Source organism: Schistocerca serialis, chromosome 4, assembly GCF_023864345.2.
Source record: "Schistocerca serialis cubense isolate TAMUIC-IGC-003099 chromosome 4, iqSchSeri2.2, whole genome shotgun sequence".
In the NCBI taxonomy this organism is placed as follows: Eukaryota; Metazoa; Arthropoda; class Insecta; order Orthoptera; family Acrididae; genus Schistocerca; species Schistocerca serialis.
Genome location: NC_064641.1, coordinates 519,319,332 through 519,337,228, shown reverse-complemented (window position 1 = coordinate 519,337,228; position 17,897 = coordinate 519,319,332). Strand labels below are relative to the sequence as shown.

The 17,897-nt window shown below is 41.8% G+C and overlaps 1 protein-coding gene across 1 annotated transcript in view; it reads left to right on the top strand.

Moving 5' to 3' along the window:
• LOC126475244 (octopamine receptor beta-2R) overlaps positions 1-16,842 on the top strand; it is a 785,384-nt gene extending 768,542 nt beyond the window's left edge. The window contains exon 6 of the mRNA XM_050102934.1: positions 15,695-16,842. Within this exon, the coding sequence (XP_049958891.1) occupies positions 15,695-16,135 (441 nt within the window). The 3' untranslated portion in view covers positions 16,136-16,842. The remainder of the gene's footprint in view (positions 1-15,694) is intronic.
• The last annotated feature ends 1,055 nt before the right edge of the window (positions 16,843-17,897 follow it).

Genomic DNA, 17,897 nt, shown 5'->3' with positions numbered 1-17,897 from the left:
TGATAACTGCAGATGGTGTAATATTTGGTAATGGGTAAGTCCGTAAAACAGAAAAGTGAGAACTTCGCAGTACTTGGCTGTTGCGAGCCGTCTAGTTACATATCACTCCAATAGCTTTCGACAATCTGATTTTCACCTAACACCGTTAAAATGCTTTTAGCGCGATTTCAACGTCTTAAACACATCACACTTTGTGCTCCACTAATGTATGTTCAAGCTGCTATACACTGGGGGCGAAATAAGTTGTTTGGACACCGTCAACGTTATTAAAGCTGCATACATAACGTAACCTCGCTTTTTTTGTTGCCTCTGATATTATTAATCAATGGCGTTTAACGTGTCTTCCAAATCTGTAAACATCCTCATAGCATAATTATCTGGGTATAGTGCAGCCAGTAATGAGAAAATAATCCTGTGACGATAGTCGTTTTTACTTATCAGTCATAAAGCTCACGACAGTTGAGTAAAAACTGATATACTCGTAGGACAAATAATATGTAGTTCCTATTGAATATTTCACCAAGTAACTTACTAAGGAAGCACAAACTGTTTACAATGTGGGGAAAATATGCAGTTACCATCTGCGGTGGTATCTTGTATTACTTACGACGTGGATAAACAATTCTCTTAAAATCTTTGGCGATTCCTGTTTAATGGGCATTAGGTCGTGGTCCAAGGCATACTTCTGTGCCTAAGGTTTATTCTCCTAACGCTGGAGACGCAATCAGAGGCTATAAAGGCTCAACAGTTTCGAAATAACAAACTTATCAAGTGACATTGTGTGTAAGTATGCAAGCAACGGTCGAGTAGTGACGACATCAGACTGCTGTCTAAGATGCAGCAATCGCGCCAACGTGTGTGATGATGATTGTGCCGTAGTTGGGAGATGTGGGCAGTGTTTGCTTTATTTACCACTAAGGGCCGCAACTTGTGTGGATATGTATAAACAGTTCGGCTTTCTGTCCTTTTTGGGATTCCTTACCTCAGTCAGTAAAAACGTGACCCTTGTAGGATCATTTTTTATCGATTTTTCTATCCGTCTGTTAAGACCACTTTTTTTCAGGAACGGACTTAGGTATCAAATTAAAATCTATGTCAAATACTAAGGTATAGGGTCCCTTCGCGGTGTAAAAAATTTAAGTGTCTACGTCAATTCAGTCAATAGATGAGGCCCTTTATGTCACATATTTTGACACTCGCAAACTCATTCAAAAGCACCTATCGATGCCATAACTGTATACATAATTAAGTTAATGTGGCAACCTCAGAGCAAATCCGATTTTTTAGGCTTTAAACTGCTGTCTGAGTGTTTATAGCCCATGATGATGCCTCCAGAATTAGGACACACGTACCATTAGCCACACAAACATGCCTAGTTCCACGCCCTAATCTCTGTAAATTCAAAACTCGCCAAAGACCTAAAAACCTGGCGTCAAAGTAAATGATCTGTATTACTTCTTGGAAACATTGTGTGTTTTTCTAATTGAGTTGCTTGGTCTAGGAACCATTAAGTCCCAAACCACATTTCCTCAAGAACTGAATAATGTTTTGACATATATGAGTTTTGACAATTAAAAAAAAAACTAAATCTTGGGCTATTACGTCATTCTGTCCTGAGATATAACTTCTTCATGGCTCACAAACCGAAAGTGAGTAAACAGTAAGAATCATAATCTTAATATTACGATCAGCAAAGAACGTATAGAAAGTCATTTAACTCAAGTTTGCAACAAGAAGTTCACTGTGTTGATTGTATACAGTATATTTCTTCCATGCTGCATCATCTCATACATGAGTAGCCAATAATTTGGAATGCGAGCAGGGCTCTTGGACGTGTGCACAACTCTCTGCCGTAGCTGCAGTCTTCTACCACCGCTGTGCCTTGCTGTCAGCGAGTGAGGAGGAGGGGGGGGGAGGCAGAAACGGAGAATGCACCGCGTTTAGATGGCAGTGGAGCTGCACTACATACGATTTGGTGTCGTATTTCATATTTCTCAGCAAGACAAATCACAAATAAAAGAAATTTTCAGTAGTTTCAATTACTTTTGGCACGCTGAGGACATAATATAATTTTTATCTGTTACACTGTCGGAATAGAAACAAATGCAGACAGTTTCACAAGCTTTTGCACTCCCGTTGACATGTATTCGTGACTTATTTAGTTTCATAATCTAAAAAAGCCTTTCACAATCATCTTGATCGAAATATTATATCTTGTGTGTAACCTCATTGTGGAGATATGAAAACTACTGCTGTGGAAAATAACGTAGCACTCCTGGACGGTTTGCACGTAAAAGAATTTGTCTTTTAAATGGGAGATCAGTCAGTTCCATCTGCACGTGCACAGGGCACTACCAACTGAAATCCCAAACAGTCTCGAAAGCAGCTCGAAAATATGTGTAAGATTAGCATTGTCCTCAAAAGTGTAGAAAAATATCCTTGTAATTCTGTTAAGGCCATAATAATTTTCCAAAAATTCGCGTTTTCTCTAACGCCAGTGTACTTAGGGAAATGGGTGGTGCTTTTTGTCAGAATTTTTACATTCTTTCAAAGAGCGATTCTTTTTTTAAGTGCATCCCTGTGAAATCAGAAATGAGTTTTTTCGCATTTTGCAGTGTCTTAATGCGGGCAGTGGACAGTCAAGCCCACTTTAAACACGAGGTCTGAAATCCATTCTGGATGTTCTAATTTTCATTCCCACTTTGCTTTTTCCTTCATAAATTCAACAATAATGGATTTTAAATCGAAAAATCGTTCCAGGCAGGCAACTTGAGTTAACAAACATATTTTGCAGCGAAGTCTCCATACTCTTAATTGAGATCCATCGAAAACTGTGGTAGCTGATACTGTAATAACGCATGTGACTTAAGAAAGTTTGTTATTCACACTGGCAATCACATAATTTGCTCCGTGCCTGAAAAATTTATCACGAAATGCTTCTTAGTGTGCAGAACAAAAAAATCCCGTCTGTTGATCATTGCAAATTTTTGCTCTTTCGTTGTCAACTAAATCTTTAAATTCTTTCTACTTGGTAATGTAATATCGTTTCATAGCAAAGTCGCATTACCCATTCATTATGTGACTCCATAATAGATACTGAGGATGCTCATCCTTCTGTCTTTCCCATTCATTTTAAAAGCTTGCGACGATAGCTCGCTAGACTATCGATTTTTGGGCGAAAAGCCACTGGACCTGTGAACTTCATTTGTACCACGAAAAAAAAGCGAAGGGTAAATTCCGAGCTGAAGAATATCGTGCCGGCTAAAAAATGCCATTCTGTAGTGATAAATGAAAGGTTGTGCTGTACTGAGCACTTCTGAGAAGGGTCGAGCAACACTGACTGAGACAGGCTGATCATCGGCCCGCACGAGTGCAACACACCCTGCTTGCGTGTTGTTTTGCACTCCATGGCTGATCCTGATCTACTGCATTTGTGCTACATCCAATGATCTCACCCTCAATAAGGACGGTGGCTTGCTGGCTTGCAGTTGTAGCGGGCAGCAGGCATATATTATAGCGTATGAACTCCTAAAAACATTATTTGTGCATGAAATAAATAACACACTTTTCTAGCAACCAAATTGCCCTAAATTTTCTCTGTGTGAGCTGGCAGCTTAGCTATTATTAATCAGACACCAGTGCTATTTAAATGTAGGCACGAGACTGCTTTTCCTGTGTTTTGACAGTTAAGGTAAAGTGAACATTGTTTCTGATGGAAATGTCATCACATTTTTGCGAGGATATTGTTCAGTACACTTTCCTGGATCACGAATAGTCAAATGTGAGTTATTTGTAATACTTTTGTGGTGATTTCATCAGATGTTTCTAGTTTTTGACCAGAAATACGGGGTGTGTAAAATACAAGTGGTCGATAAAATATTTACGTTAAAACTGACGTGGGATTGACCTTTGTTAACGAACGTCATTGAGATGCTGGAAGTGGCCGATGTCGTTCTGTGCTCGCTTTAAATATCTGTGAGACACAGATGACAGCAGTACCTCAGGAATTGCAGCAGTTCCATTTTCATCTTTCTTCTGTACCTCTAACTGTGAAGATTTTTTGAATACACGGCCCTTTAATTTTTCCCACAGGTAAAAATCACAAAGAGAGCTCCCAGGACGGAGGTGATCAAAATATTGTGCTGACTCTGTTGATTGTCCTCTCTTCACCAAACTACTCTTGCACTCGTCTCACGTGTTGAGATAGTGTGTGCTGCTGCTATTTTGCTAAAAATATGCATAGTGTCGTTCATCACGTGTGAGTTGTTCAACAGTTTACCATCCTTCTCAACATACTAAATGTTCAGCAGGCGCGATCCGTGTGTCCACACTACACTGATGTGTATTGGGTAGCATAACTAATTTTGATGTACAAATTCCTAAAAATGGCTGGGGCCACTCTTCCCAAACTGCAACGACCCTTAGCGCCGAAACTATACATTTATGGACAGGATTCCCTCTTGGAAATCAACCAGTTTGTCCTTATGCACAAAAGCGAAGACATGTCACTGATCTTTCTCGTACATACGCCCATTGCACTACGTCATTTTCTGGTTTTCATATGGAAAATAACGTCATTGATCTGGAACGTCATAGAACTGTGCAAAGTCAAGATTCATGTGATGGAGCGACTGACTAAATGGGGACCTTGTGCTTGTGTTACTCTAGCAGGCGACTGACATGTTGCAAGGGACACAAGTGCCGCGCAGGAAGCCTCTTGGCACCTGGGTCTTGTGGTGGTGCTGCCCTGTTTATATTCTGAGGTCGTTTAATAATATCGATATTCTCTTTAACTTTCCTTTCTGCATTTCAGAGTATCGAGCAGTCACGTAGGCCTCTCAGAACTGATGTGCGGACTAAAGCCCAGGTAGTGTTCAGCTATTGCTGATTTGCTATGTTGTTTTAGGCCGGCCAGTGTAGCCGAGCGGTTCTAGGCGCTTCAGTCTGGAACTGCGAGACCGTTACGGTCGCAGGTTCGAATCTTGCCTCGGGCATGGATGTGTGTGATGTCCTTAGGTTAGTTAGGTTTAAGTAGTTCTAAGTTCTAGGGGACTGATAACATCAGATGTTAAGTCCCATAGTGGTCAGAACCATTTTTTTTTGCTATGTTGTTTTAGTACCACCCAGTATTCATGTTCCAATACGCGTGCTAAAACCGTTTTACTGATTGCACCACCACTAACTTCGCTTCACGTACAGAAACCCAATGGCCTTGCCACAGTGAAGACACCAGATCTTGTCAGATCATTGAAGTTAAGCACCGTCGTTGGTGGGTAGCGCTTTAGCGCTGTTAGCAAGTGCTGAGCAGTCAGACCATGTGATGTCAATTGAGGAGCTGGTTGACTGAAAAGTAGCTGGTATAGGTCACAAAAACTTTCAACGGCTCCTGCATATACGCATCTAATCACGAATTGGGTCCGAGGATGACATGGCAGTCGGCCGGTACCGTTTGTCCTTCCGAGGCTTGCCCGAACGGAGATTGCACACATAGAGCTAACAAGACCCCAGAGAGGAAAGCATTTACGGTATCTTTTGTAGATGGAAGGCTAATTTCAGAATGTATCAGTAGTGTTGGTCGGTCACTCACTCGATCGAAAAGTCTGTTTTTGTTTCACAGTTTCTAACTAGTTTTGGTCGATGGTTCAGTGGTACAGTCCCAGACTAAGGATTTAAACGACTCAAGTTTGGTTCCCGGTCAGACCTGGGAGTTTTGTTATCGCTTTTTCCTCTTTGCCGAGAGTTGCACAGTTGTTCGAGTCCACATTAAACAGCAGATAATCTAAGAATTATTGAGAAACCCAGTTCGATGGTCGGAGAAAGACAGAGGCATTCCATCTCCAAAACGAATAGTGCTAGATACTGTGCTTTTCAAATCAGCTTTACCTCATCTGTGAACAGAGTCTCCCCCAGCGTATACTGCTGCTGATGAGGTCCTCGGTTTCCTAGCGGATGACAGTCTTTAGATACCGCGACATTTCAACAGGTGTCACATAATACAATGAAGGTTTTCACGACTGGTAAATGTTCAGATTTGTGTGGTCGTGGTTCTTGGAACTTATTTGTTCGTTAAGTTTCATCCTGCCTGCGTTGGACATCAGAGGTGCTCCTGGTTCTGTCCAGTCTTGCTGACTCAGCGGTACCAGAAGTATCCCGGAAGATGTCCAACACATTTCTTCCCCCTGGCTGGGTCTTGTGCGGTTGGCGGGTGGGTCAGCCAATGGCCTACAGGCACCACCCATGTGCACCATACACGTTCTCCCGCGTCCCACCCTGCCTACTGTTCGTACAACAAGCCACGTGGAGAAGTTGGGGTCCCACTGTTACAAATAAAGGGATATCCGGAACATTTCGAGACTTCGCAAGGGTGATGAGTATTACATTCACCAAGATATCTCAGCATGTATGTCTACATCATACTGCACAAGTCACCTGAGGGTGTGTGGCGGATGGTACTTCTGGTATCATTAACAGATGAACAATACTCAAGAAATAGTCGAAAAAGAGCCTTGTAAAACACTCTCTTCGTGTAAGAGTTATATTTATATAAGATTGTTCCTCTTAATACCAGTCTGGCATCTGCTTTTCCTATTGTTTTATGTGGTCAGTTTATTTGAGGTCCCTCTGAAGAGTACTCCTAGATATTTTACGGTAGATACTGTTTCCAGCAATTTGTGATAAATTGTGTAGTTGTACAGTAGTTGCCTTCTTTTCCTATGTATGTGCAATATATTACATTTGTTTACGTTCAAGGTCAACTGCTAGAGACTGCAACATTCACCAGTTTTCCGTAGGTCATTTTGCAAATCGATACTGTCTTCTCTCCGTATTATTTTTTTATAGACAACCATGTCATCTGCAAACAGTCTTAAAGAGCTTCCGATGCTTTCTGCTATAAATCATTATGTACTTTGTAAACAATTACTGTCCTATTACACTTCCCTGGGGTACTCCGGAAATTACCTTTACATACGTTGATTTTGTTCCATTAAGAGCGACTCGTTGAGTTCTGCCTGCAAGGAAGTGTTGATCCCAATCACAACTCTGGTCCGCATTTTTTTCACTAAACTACAGTGTGGAAGGGTGTCAAATGCCATCCTGAAGTCAAAGAGCACGGTATCTACCTGATCACTGATTCAAAAGTAATGGCAGTGTACATGGCTACAACACTAGGAGAAACGATGATCTTCACTACTCAAGGTTAAGTCTTTGGTCACTTACCTAATAGCATCAAAAGTCTGACAGATAGCCATATAGCATTTAAAAGAAAATTAAAAGAATTTCTTATTGGAAACTCCTTCTACTCATTCGATGAATTTTTGGAGATAGTAAATGGGTAATTTCCCAACCCCACAAAAAAATATTGAGTGACACGTTCCACATCATTACGAAGTGTCGTATTCATGATCTATGGAACTAGTACTAATCTAATCTAATCTAATCTAACCGTTGTCTACAGCGCTATGGATCTCAAGGAGGAACAGAACAACCTGAGTTTCCGAGATCTATCTTTGCGGAATCCATGTTGACTTTTATAGAGGATATTTTCGTTCTTCAAAAACGTCATAATTCTTGAGTATAAAACACGTCCCTCAATTCTGCAAAAGTCTGACATCACCGAAATAACCCTAAAATTGTCTTTAATTATGCTAACAGTATCACTTGCATGGAAATCAGAAATCTTTTTATCAGCTTTATCTTTAGATTTCGTTTAGTTTACATAAGAGTTCTGTAGCCTTTTATTAAAGTGATTGGCCGCAGGAGCCTAGACTCCTAAGGCGTTATAGTGGTGGACACATAAGGCGGATGGTGGGGCGATGCTCAATGACAAGGAGCCCAATTCCAGTTGACGCTCCAGCCAGTAACGTCATTCTGCCGCACCTGCCTGCAGCTCGCGCATTTGGGTGCGTGTAACAACATTAATCTTGTTATTCACGTTAGTTTACCTTCGATAAGGCTCCTGATCCACTGTATAGTAATGTGCATTATGGGTGATGTAAAGAAAACACAAGTATTACATTAAGAAGAGACAGCGATAATTTTCCGAGCATATAAATTGTGATAGGCAGAGTCCGAAACAGCTACAGTGACTGGTTTGCCTGTTACCAGGGTAGGTAAGGAGTGGAGTGTGAGACGTGAGAAAGAGACAAGTATTTTTGTCTCACACCGAGCACACCGTTTCGTGCTGCCGCCTTCGCAAGTGCACCCCAGTGCAGTGTTAAATAGCATAATACACTGAGGTGACAAAAGTCATGGGAGACTTCCCAATATCGTGTCGGACCTCCTTTTGCCCGGCGTAGTGCATCGATTCGACATGATATGGACTGAACAAGTCGTTGGAAGCACACTGCAGAAATATTGAGCAGTCCATAATAGCTGAAGTGTTGCCGGTGAAAGATTTTGTGCACTAACTGATCTGTTGATTATGTCCCAAAGCGTTCGATGGGATTCATGTTGGACCATCTGAATGGCCAAATCATTTGCCGTAATGTAATTCCATTGTTGTTTGGGAATATGAAGTCCATGAACGACTGCATATTGTCTCCAAGTAGTCGAGCATAATGATTTCCAGTTAATTACCAGTTCTGTTGGACCAGGCGGCTTCCATGTAAACACAGCCCACACCATTATCGAGCCACCACCAGCTTTCGTAACGCTTTGTTGACGACTTGGGTCCATGGCTTCGTGGGCCCCGCGCCGCACTCGAACCGTTCAATCACCTTTTACGAACTGTATTCGGGACTCATCTGACGAGGCCACGGTTTTCCAGTCCTGTGGGGTCTAACGGATATGGTCAGAAGCCCAGGAAAATGCTGCAGGCGATGCAGTGCTGTTAGCAAACGCACTCATGTCGGTTGTGTGCTAAAATTCTAATCAAATTAGGGCTGATAATTAAAAAATGTAGACATCTTCAAAGCTGAGGATAAGATTAGTGCTATGGTCAAAAAGTGTCAGATCTGGGCGTCAAGGATCGAAAACGAGTCACTAACTCACTTTTCTACTTTAAAACAATTCGGAGAGTCATCAGAGGGGAGTTTGACTGAGTAGATCAAGATCAATGTAGCCGAGCATCTACGCAGCCCAGCCACCACTTTTAGAGAGTCTTTCCCTGAACCTGACCCCAGACGACAGATGGATTCGAAATCCCTTCAGCTGTGAAGAAAGATAGAATCCAAGGCCTCACTGAAGAACAGCAAGATCAACTTGTGGATCTGTCCAGCTGTGGTACGATGATAAACATTTTCATCGGTGATAAAATTACAGATTTCTGGGCATCAGCACGCAAGGACTACAAGAAACTTGGAGATAAGTCCATGAAAGAGATCCTTCCATTTGCAACCACGTGTCGGTGTGAGCAAGCATGTTCTTCCACGTGTTTCATGAAAAACAAATATAGGAATCAGCCCGACATGCTGTCGGATTTCAGAGTGAAAGTATCAAGTTTGGAACCTAATATTTCAGAAATAATGGACTCAAAGATCATATTGAACTCATCTCATTAAGAATTGAAAATTAAAACTAGCTGTCTACTGATGGGGTACTCTGTTGTAACTGTATTTTTTGAGATAAATACTTTCTTGTATGAAATTAGTGTTTTCTTATTTTTTACACATGTCTACTCAATGCAATCTCAAATGTAGTACACTTGAAAGACCAATGCACTCAGTTTTAATTTTTTCGTGTCATTTTCAGTTCATACTCAACTTTTACTTTTTTAAGGAATTTGTTATGGTAAACACCCAGATTTGAAGACAAAGATTTTGAGCAATAATCAAAAATTTAACAATGATGGCTAAATTGAAAAAGTTTTAAGCTCAATATTTTTTTCAATGATGAATATGTCAATGTTTTTTCTAAGTACCAAAAATGTTGTTGTTGTTGTTGTCTTCAGTCCTGAGACTGGTTTGATGCAGCTTTCCATGCTACTCTATCCTATGCAAGCTTCTTCATCTCCCAGTAGTTACTGCAGCCTACATCCTTCTGAATCTGCTTAGTGTATTCATCTCTTGGTCTCCCTCTACGATTTTTACCCTCCACGCTGCCCTCCAATACTAAATTGGTGATCCATTGATGCCTCAGAACATGTCCTACCAACCGATCCCTTCTTCTCGTCAAGTTGTGCCACAAACTCCTCTTCTCCCAATAATACTACAACAGCATTTACGTAGCTTATAAATTCAAATACCAAATTTGGTTTAGTGCGTACTATGTCACAAGAGAACAAATAGTCCTGTAACGAAAAAGCCACAGTACCCGCGGTCTAGGGGTAGCGTCTTTGATTCATAATCAAAACGTCTTCGGTCCCGGGTTCCATCCCCGCCACTACCTAAATTTTGATAAATAATCAGCATTGGCGGCCGAAGACTTCCGGCATAAGAAGTCAGCCTCATTCTGCCAACGGCCTTGTCAAAGAGGGCGGAGGAGCGGATAGAGGTTCAGGGCACTCTCTTGTCCTAGGGGTGGGAAATTGCCCCTAAAGGCGGAAGAATCAGCAATGATAAACGACATGAGGATGCAGAAGGCAATGGAAACCACTGCATTAAAGACATGTAACGTGTATCCACAGGACATGTGGCCTGTATTTGAAGAAGTGTCATGATGATCTCTCCATTGGCAAAAGATTCCGGAATAGTCCCCCATTCGGATCTCCGGGAGGGGACTGCCAAGGGGGAGGTTACCATGAGAAAAAGATTGAATAATCAACGAAAGGATCACGTTCTACGAGTCGGGGCGTCGAATGTCAGAAGCTTGAACGTGGTAGGGAAACTAGAAAATCTGAAAAGGAAAATGCAAAAGCTCAATCTAGATATAGTAGGGGTCAGTGAAGTGAAGTGGAAGGAAGACAAGGATTTCTGGTCAGATGAGTATCGGGTAATAGCAACAGCAGCAGAAAATGGTATAACAGGTGTACGATTCGTTATGAATAGGAAGGTAGGGCAGAGGGTGTGTTACTGTGAACAGTCCAGTGACCGGGTTGTTCTAATCAGAATCGACAGCAGACCAACACCGACAACGATAATTCAGGTATACATGCCGACGTCGCAAGTTGAAGATGAACAGATAGAGAAAGTGTATGAAGATATTGAAAGGGTAATGCGGTATGTAAAGGAGGACGAAAATCTAATAGTCATGGGCGAATGGAATTGTAGGGGAAGGAGTAGAAGAAAAGGTTACAGGAGAATATGGGCTTGGGACAAGGAATGAAAGAGGAGAAAGACTAATTGAGTTCTGTAACAAGTTTCAGCTAGTAATAGCGAATACCCTGGTCAAGAATCACAAGAGGAGGAGGTATACTTGGAAAAGGCCGGGAGATACGGGAAGATTTCAGTTAGATTTCATCATGGTCAGACAGAGATTCCGAAATCAGATACTGGATTGTAAGGCGTACCCAGGAGCAGATATAGACTCAGATCACAATATAGTAGTGATGAAGAGTAGGCTGAAGTTCAAGACATTAGTCAGGAAGAATCAATACGCAAAGAAGTGGGATACGGAAGTACTAAAGAATGACGAGATACGTTTGAAGTTCTCTAACGCTATAGATACAGCAATAAGAAATAGCGCAGTAGGCAGTACAGTTGAAGGGGAATGGACATCTCTAAAAAGAGCCATCACAGAAGTTGGGAAGGAAAACATAGGTACAAAGAAAGTAGCTGCGAAGAAACAATGGGTAACAGAAGAAATACTTCAGTTGATTGATGAAAGGAGGAAGTACAATCATGTTCCGGGAAAAATCAGGAATACAGAAATACAGGAATACAGGAATGAAATAAATAGGAAGTGCAGGGAAGCTAAAACGAAATGGCTGCAGGAAAATGTGAAGACATCGAAAAAGATATGATTGTCGGAAGGACAGACTCAGCATACAGGAAAGTCAAAACAACCTTTGGTGACATTAAAAGCAACGGTGGTAAAATTAAGAGTGCAACAGGAATTCCACTGTTAAATGCAGAGGAGAGAGCAGATAGGTGGAAAGAATACATTGAAAGCCTCTATGAGGGTGAAGATTTGTCTGATATGATAGAAGAAGAAAGAGGAGTCGATTTAGAAGAGATAGGGGATCCAGTATTAGAATCGGAATTTAAAGGAGCTGTGGAGGACTTGCGGTCAAATAAGACAGAAGGGATAGATAACATTCCATCAGAATTTCTAAAATCATGGGGGGAAGTGGCAACAAAACGACTATTCACGTTGGTGTGTAGAATATATGAGTCTGGCGATATACCATCTGACTTTCGGAAAAGCATCATCCACACTATTCCGAAGACGGCAAGAGCTGACATGTGCGAGAATTATCGCACAAACAGCTTAACAGCTCATGCATCGAAGCTGCTTACAAGAATAATATATAGAAGAATGGAAAAGAAAATTGAGAATGCGCTAGGTGACGATCAGTTTGGCTTCAGGAAAAGTAAAGGGACGAGAGAGGCAATTCTGACGTTACGGCTAATAATGGAAGCAAGGCTAAAGAAAAATCAAGACACTTTCATAGGATTTGTCGACCTGGAAAAAGCGTTCGACAATATAAAATGGTGCAAGGTGTTCGAGATTCTGAAAAAAGTAGGGGTAAGCTATAGGGAGAGACAGGTCATATACAATATGTACAACAACCAAGAGGAAATAATAAGAGTGGACGATCAAGAACGAAGTGCTCGTATTAAGAAGGGTGTAAGACAAGGCTGTAGCCTTTCGCCCCTACTCTTCAATCTGTACATCGAGGAAGCAATGATGGAAATAAAAGAAAGGTTAAGGAGTTGAATTAAAATACAAGGTGAAAGGATATCAATGATACGATTCGCTGATGACATTGCTATTCTGAGTGAAAGTAAAGAAGAATTAAATGATCTGCTGAGCGGAATGAACAGTCTAATGATTACACAGTATGGTTTGAGAGTAAATTGGAGAAAGACGAAGGTAATGAGAAGTAGTAGAAATGAGAACAGCGAGAAACTTAACATCAGGATTGATGGTCACGAAGACAATGAAGTTAAGGAATTCTGCTACCTAGGCAGTAAAATAACCAATGACGGACGAAACAAGGAGGACATCAAAAGCAGACTCGCTATGGGAAAAAAGGCATTTCTGGCCAAGAGAAGTCTACTAATATCAAATACCGGCCTTAATTTGAGGAAGAAATTTCTGAGGATGTACGTCTGGAATACAGCATTGTATGGTAGTGAAACATGGACTGTGGGAAAACCGGAACAGCAGAGAATCGAAGTATTTGAGATGTGGTGCTATAGACGAATGTTGAAAATTAGGTGGACTGATAAGGTAAGGAATGAGGAGGTTCTACGCAGAATCGGAGAGGAAAGGAAACTGTGGAAAACACTGATAAGGAGAAGGGACAGGATGATAAGACATCTGCTAAGACATGAGGGAATGACTTCCATGGTACTAGAGGGAGCTGTAGAGGGCAAAAACTGTAGAGGAAGACAGAGATTGGAATACGTCAAGCAAATAATTGAGTACGTAGGTTGCAAGTGCTACTCTGACATGAAGAGGTTAGCACAGGAAAGGAATTCGTGGCGGGCCGCATCAAACCAGTCAGTAGACTGATTACCAAAAAAAAAAAACACTCCTGTCTGCTACTGCTATACCATAACCTTAAAGTTGGAAGCATGTCGTGAAATAAAACTATCTTGTTAAAGCAATTATGGTATAAAGCAACAGAGCAGTGTTACCCTCTGAGAGGAATTTTGTTATGTTGACCGTGTTGTACCTAACGGAGGTGGCTTATCGGAAATGAAAGTCATAATTACGTAAAAATTTGAACAGTAACAAGCAAAATTTTGCCTATCTGCACTGTTTAACGGGTAAAGAAATTCGGTCGCCAGCCTAACTAGGCAAGAAAATGATTAACATTCTCATTCAAGAAAATATTTTTTAGTAACTTTAATGGATAAACACAACCTATACTTCGTCACACGCGAGTTCAATGAAATCTGACACATGCATATGTTTACTGTAAGATTGAAACTAACAGTTAGAATAGCACAAACTATTTGCAAAAATATAACAGACACCGAAACACACTTTTACTTTCAGGGCTTGTTCAAACTGTATGGTCTTTATAACATTACTATTAACATTCACTGCAGAATCATTAATTGGATATAGGTTAAGTCTCTCTCAGTTAAATACTTTACTATTTAAAACGAAAGTTAATTGGAATCCACTAACAGGTTGCTTGTCACTATCATTTGAATAAAGAAATTATGTTTTTCATAGTTAGTGGTGTTTCCGTTACTTGTTACCGAACATTAACACAATAGACAAACTGTGGATCCTGTTATACTGTTAATATGTACTTCTAATACACAAGAAAGACAAACACTTAGTAGCATGAGTACATAACGTATCACAACTGCAGTTTTCCACTTTTACTATAATGAGACACAGAATTAACATATATGTAAGATACTGACTCACCTTCTGCGATTTACAACAGGCAGTAATGTGATCATTTACTAAGCAAAACTTTATAAGCCTCAATCTTAAGGACGTTTAATTTTGAAGTTGGGAACAACATATTAATAAGCAGTTTTAACAGAAAATTATTTTCTGCAAGCATCAATTACTTTAGTTCATTTTCTTGCCACATTAACTTTAACTTGGTTTTTTGCTATGTTCAAGAGGCATTAATTAGCAAAAACGCTGGTCTTTAATGTTCTTTCAGTAGGGACACTCGGTAATCACTTTAGTTCAAACGGAGAGGAACCTGAGAGGTGTTATGATAAGGAAAAAAATCAAGGTAGGTACATAAATTCAGTTATAAGTTATATTTGTGCACACTAAAACATCCGATGAGCCGATCTTCACTGTACATTATTGTAGCATTCCGATAGAGTGATTGCGCAATGTGGTGACAACTGCATGTTGGTAGGTGGATTTGCAGGCAGAATTGCTGGAATCTGTCCCTTCTTGGTGGCGATGATGAATACCAATTCCAGAATCGTTCCAGCTATTTATCCATCCAACCGAGGCATTTGAAAGTAACAGAAAAAGCCTCTCTCGCAACGAGCACAATACGCAACTATTACATACTTCAGCATTTTTCTGTAGCACCACATTTCGAAAGCTTCTATTCTCTTCTTGTCTAAACTATTTATCGTCCATGTTTCACTTCCATACATGGCTACACTCCATACAAGTACTTTCAGAAACGACTTCCTGACACGTAAATCAATACACAATGTTAACCAATTTCTCTTCTTCAGAAACGCTTTCCTTGCCATTGCCAGTCTACATTTTATATCCTCTCTACTTCGAGCATTATCAGTTATTTTGCTCCCCAAATAGCAAAACTCCTTTACTACTTTAAGTGTTTCATTTCCTAATCTAATTCCCTCAGCTTTCCTTAATTCGACTACATTCCATTATCAAATAGAAAACTTAATAAAAGACTCTTAATTTGGCTTTTTTAGGTACTTGATATTGTCATATGACAAGGTACCAATCATGCTCGATGAGGGGGTCCTCGAGAAAATTTTGTTGCGAACCCCTGCTCTAAACTTTTATATCTCTTGTATGCGACAGTACCGCCATCTGCATACCTGCACATTGCTATCGCTCAACTTTAACCACCTTAGTATAGTGTCCAGACGCATTGCAGCCGGCTGCCTCGAATTGTATATTTTTTACGGGACGGCTGGGAGCTAATGGCTGCTGACTGCTGGTCCCCTTCTGTCTGCAGGTGCACTCGACCCCCACCAAGGACCGCAACATCATCAAGATGAAGCGCGAGCACAAGGCGGCGCGGACGCTGGGCATCATCATGGGCACGTTCATCCTGTGCTGGCTGCCCTTCTTCCTGTGGTACGTGTCAACGTCGCTGTGTGACACCTGCCCGTGCCCGGACCTGGTCGTCGACCTGGTCTTCTGGATCGGCTACTTCAACTCGACGCTGAACCCCATCATCTACGCGTACTTCAACCGCGACTTCCGCGAGGCGTTCAAGAACACGCTGCAGTGCGCCTTCTGCAGCCTGTGCCGGCGGCCGCCGTCCGACCTGGACGCGCTCGACGTGCGCCGGCACTCACTGCGCTACGACGAGCGCACGCGGAGCATCTACTCGGAGACCTACCTCAGGCACATCGACCGCCGGCGCTCCAGCGAGTTCGGCTCCAGCCTGTGATCCGAGGCCACCGCGCTCTAGCTGCCGGGCTCGCTGCCTCGGCACTGCCGCATCGCAGTCGATGCCTTCTAGAGTGCGGTGCTACGTACCCTCTCCACAAAGCAATAACGGACTGCAAAGTGATACCCACGGCTGCAACAAGTGGTCCTCCCCAGCTCTCTAGCCCCGTCTCGCCAAGTGTTTTCTGTGCCCCAGATACAGTTTTGCTAACACGGCTGTCGTGCGACTAGGAGTTGACGCTTACAGCGAATTGTGATACGTAGGTGTTGTGTAAATGCTACAAATAAAAATAAATATGTGGATGTGAACGCTATACAGGACGGAAACTGTGTAAAGAAGACGTGTAAAGCCACTGTGTCACCTTTTTCTTTATAGTGGTCGCATTCCAGTGAACACCCAGTGTTATGTTCATAGAGCTCATAAACAGGACAAATCTGCCAGTGTAGGTTAATCCCATGATGATGTTACAAACTTTCACCAATGACGGGAAACGATAAATGTATCAATTTGAAGTGAGGGACCCAGGTCCGGAAACGATAGGGTCGAAAATTATAGAAAAAATTGTTCTTATACCTCTGATAGTCGAATCCAGTTGTTATCGCTAAGACTGTAGGAGAAGCAACTTTCAGAGATGGCAATATGGACCTAAAAAAGAAAAAAATGCCTAGTAAACATTAGCTCTTTAGTGCGTACCATAAGAACAATGAGCAGCCGGCAGCGGTGGTCTAGCGGTTCTAGGCGCTCAGTACGGAACCGCGCGACTGCTACGGTCGCAGGTTCGAATCCTGCCTCGGGCATGGATGTGTGTGATGTCCTTAGGTTAGTTAGGTTTAAGTAGTTCTCAGTTCTAGGGGACTGATGACCACATATGTTAAGTCCCATAGTGCTCAGAGCCACTTGAACAATGAACACATGAGCACGTGTTCTGTGGGAGAGATGTGTTTCACAACAGCAAACAGAGCGAGTTGGCGCAGTGGTTAGCACTCTGGACTCGCATTCGGGAGGACGACAGTTCAAACCCGCATCCGGCCATCCTGATTTAGGTTTTCCCTGATTTCCCTAAATCACTCCAGGCAAATGCCAGGACGGTTCTCTTGAAAGGGCACGGCTGCCTTCCTTCCCCATTCTTCCCTATTCCGATGGCACCGATGACCTCGCTGTTTGGTCCCTTCCACCAACTCAACCAACCAACCAACGACGGTAGCAAATATAAAAACTGCTCAGAGCTCTTAAGGTATGCTTTTTAGAGCCATAATTTACTACTTATTTTGTTTCTTGTTTTGACCCATGCTACCACCTGTGAAAGTTACCTGTCTTATAATCTTAGCAATAACAATTGTAGTCGACTATGAGAGGTGCCGCAACGATTTTCGCTTCCAACTTTCGAATCATTCGTTTCCAGACCAGGGCGCGTTTCCCAAAATTGATGCGTTTACTGTTCCCCGTCATTCCCAAAACTTCTTGACATCATCGCGGAATCATCCTGTGTAACACAATACCTGTACCTAGCAGGTGAACTAATTCAGTAAGCACATCTCAGACCCTCAATCTAAAAATTACTCCTCACTGGTCTGAAACGTAAACACCGTTTCCCTCACTTCTTTTTTCTGAAATAAGAGCTCATTCACTGAAGCAGGATAAATTTTGGAATAAATTCTCATTCGCTGAAACAGGATAAATTCCAATTTACATAACGCGATCATATACTGCTGTGCGGCATTTTCATTTTGTAGCACGCGCAACCATCTACTGTAACTTCTGC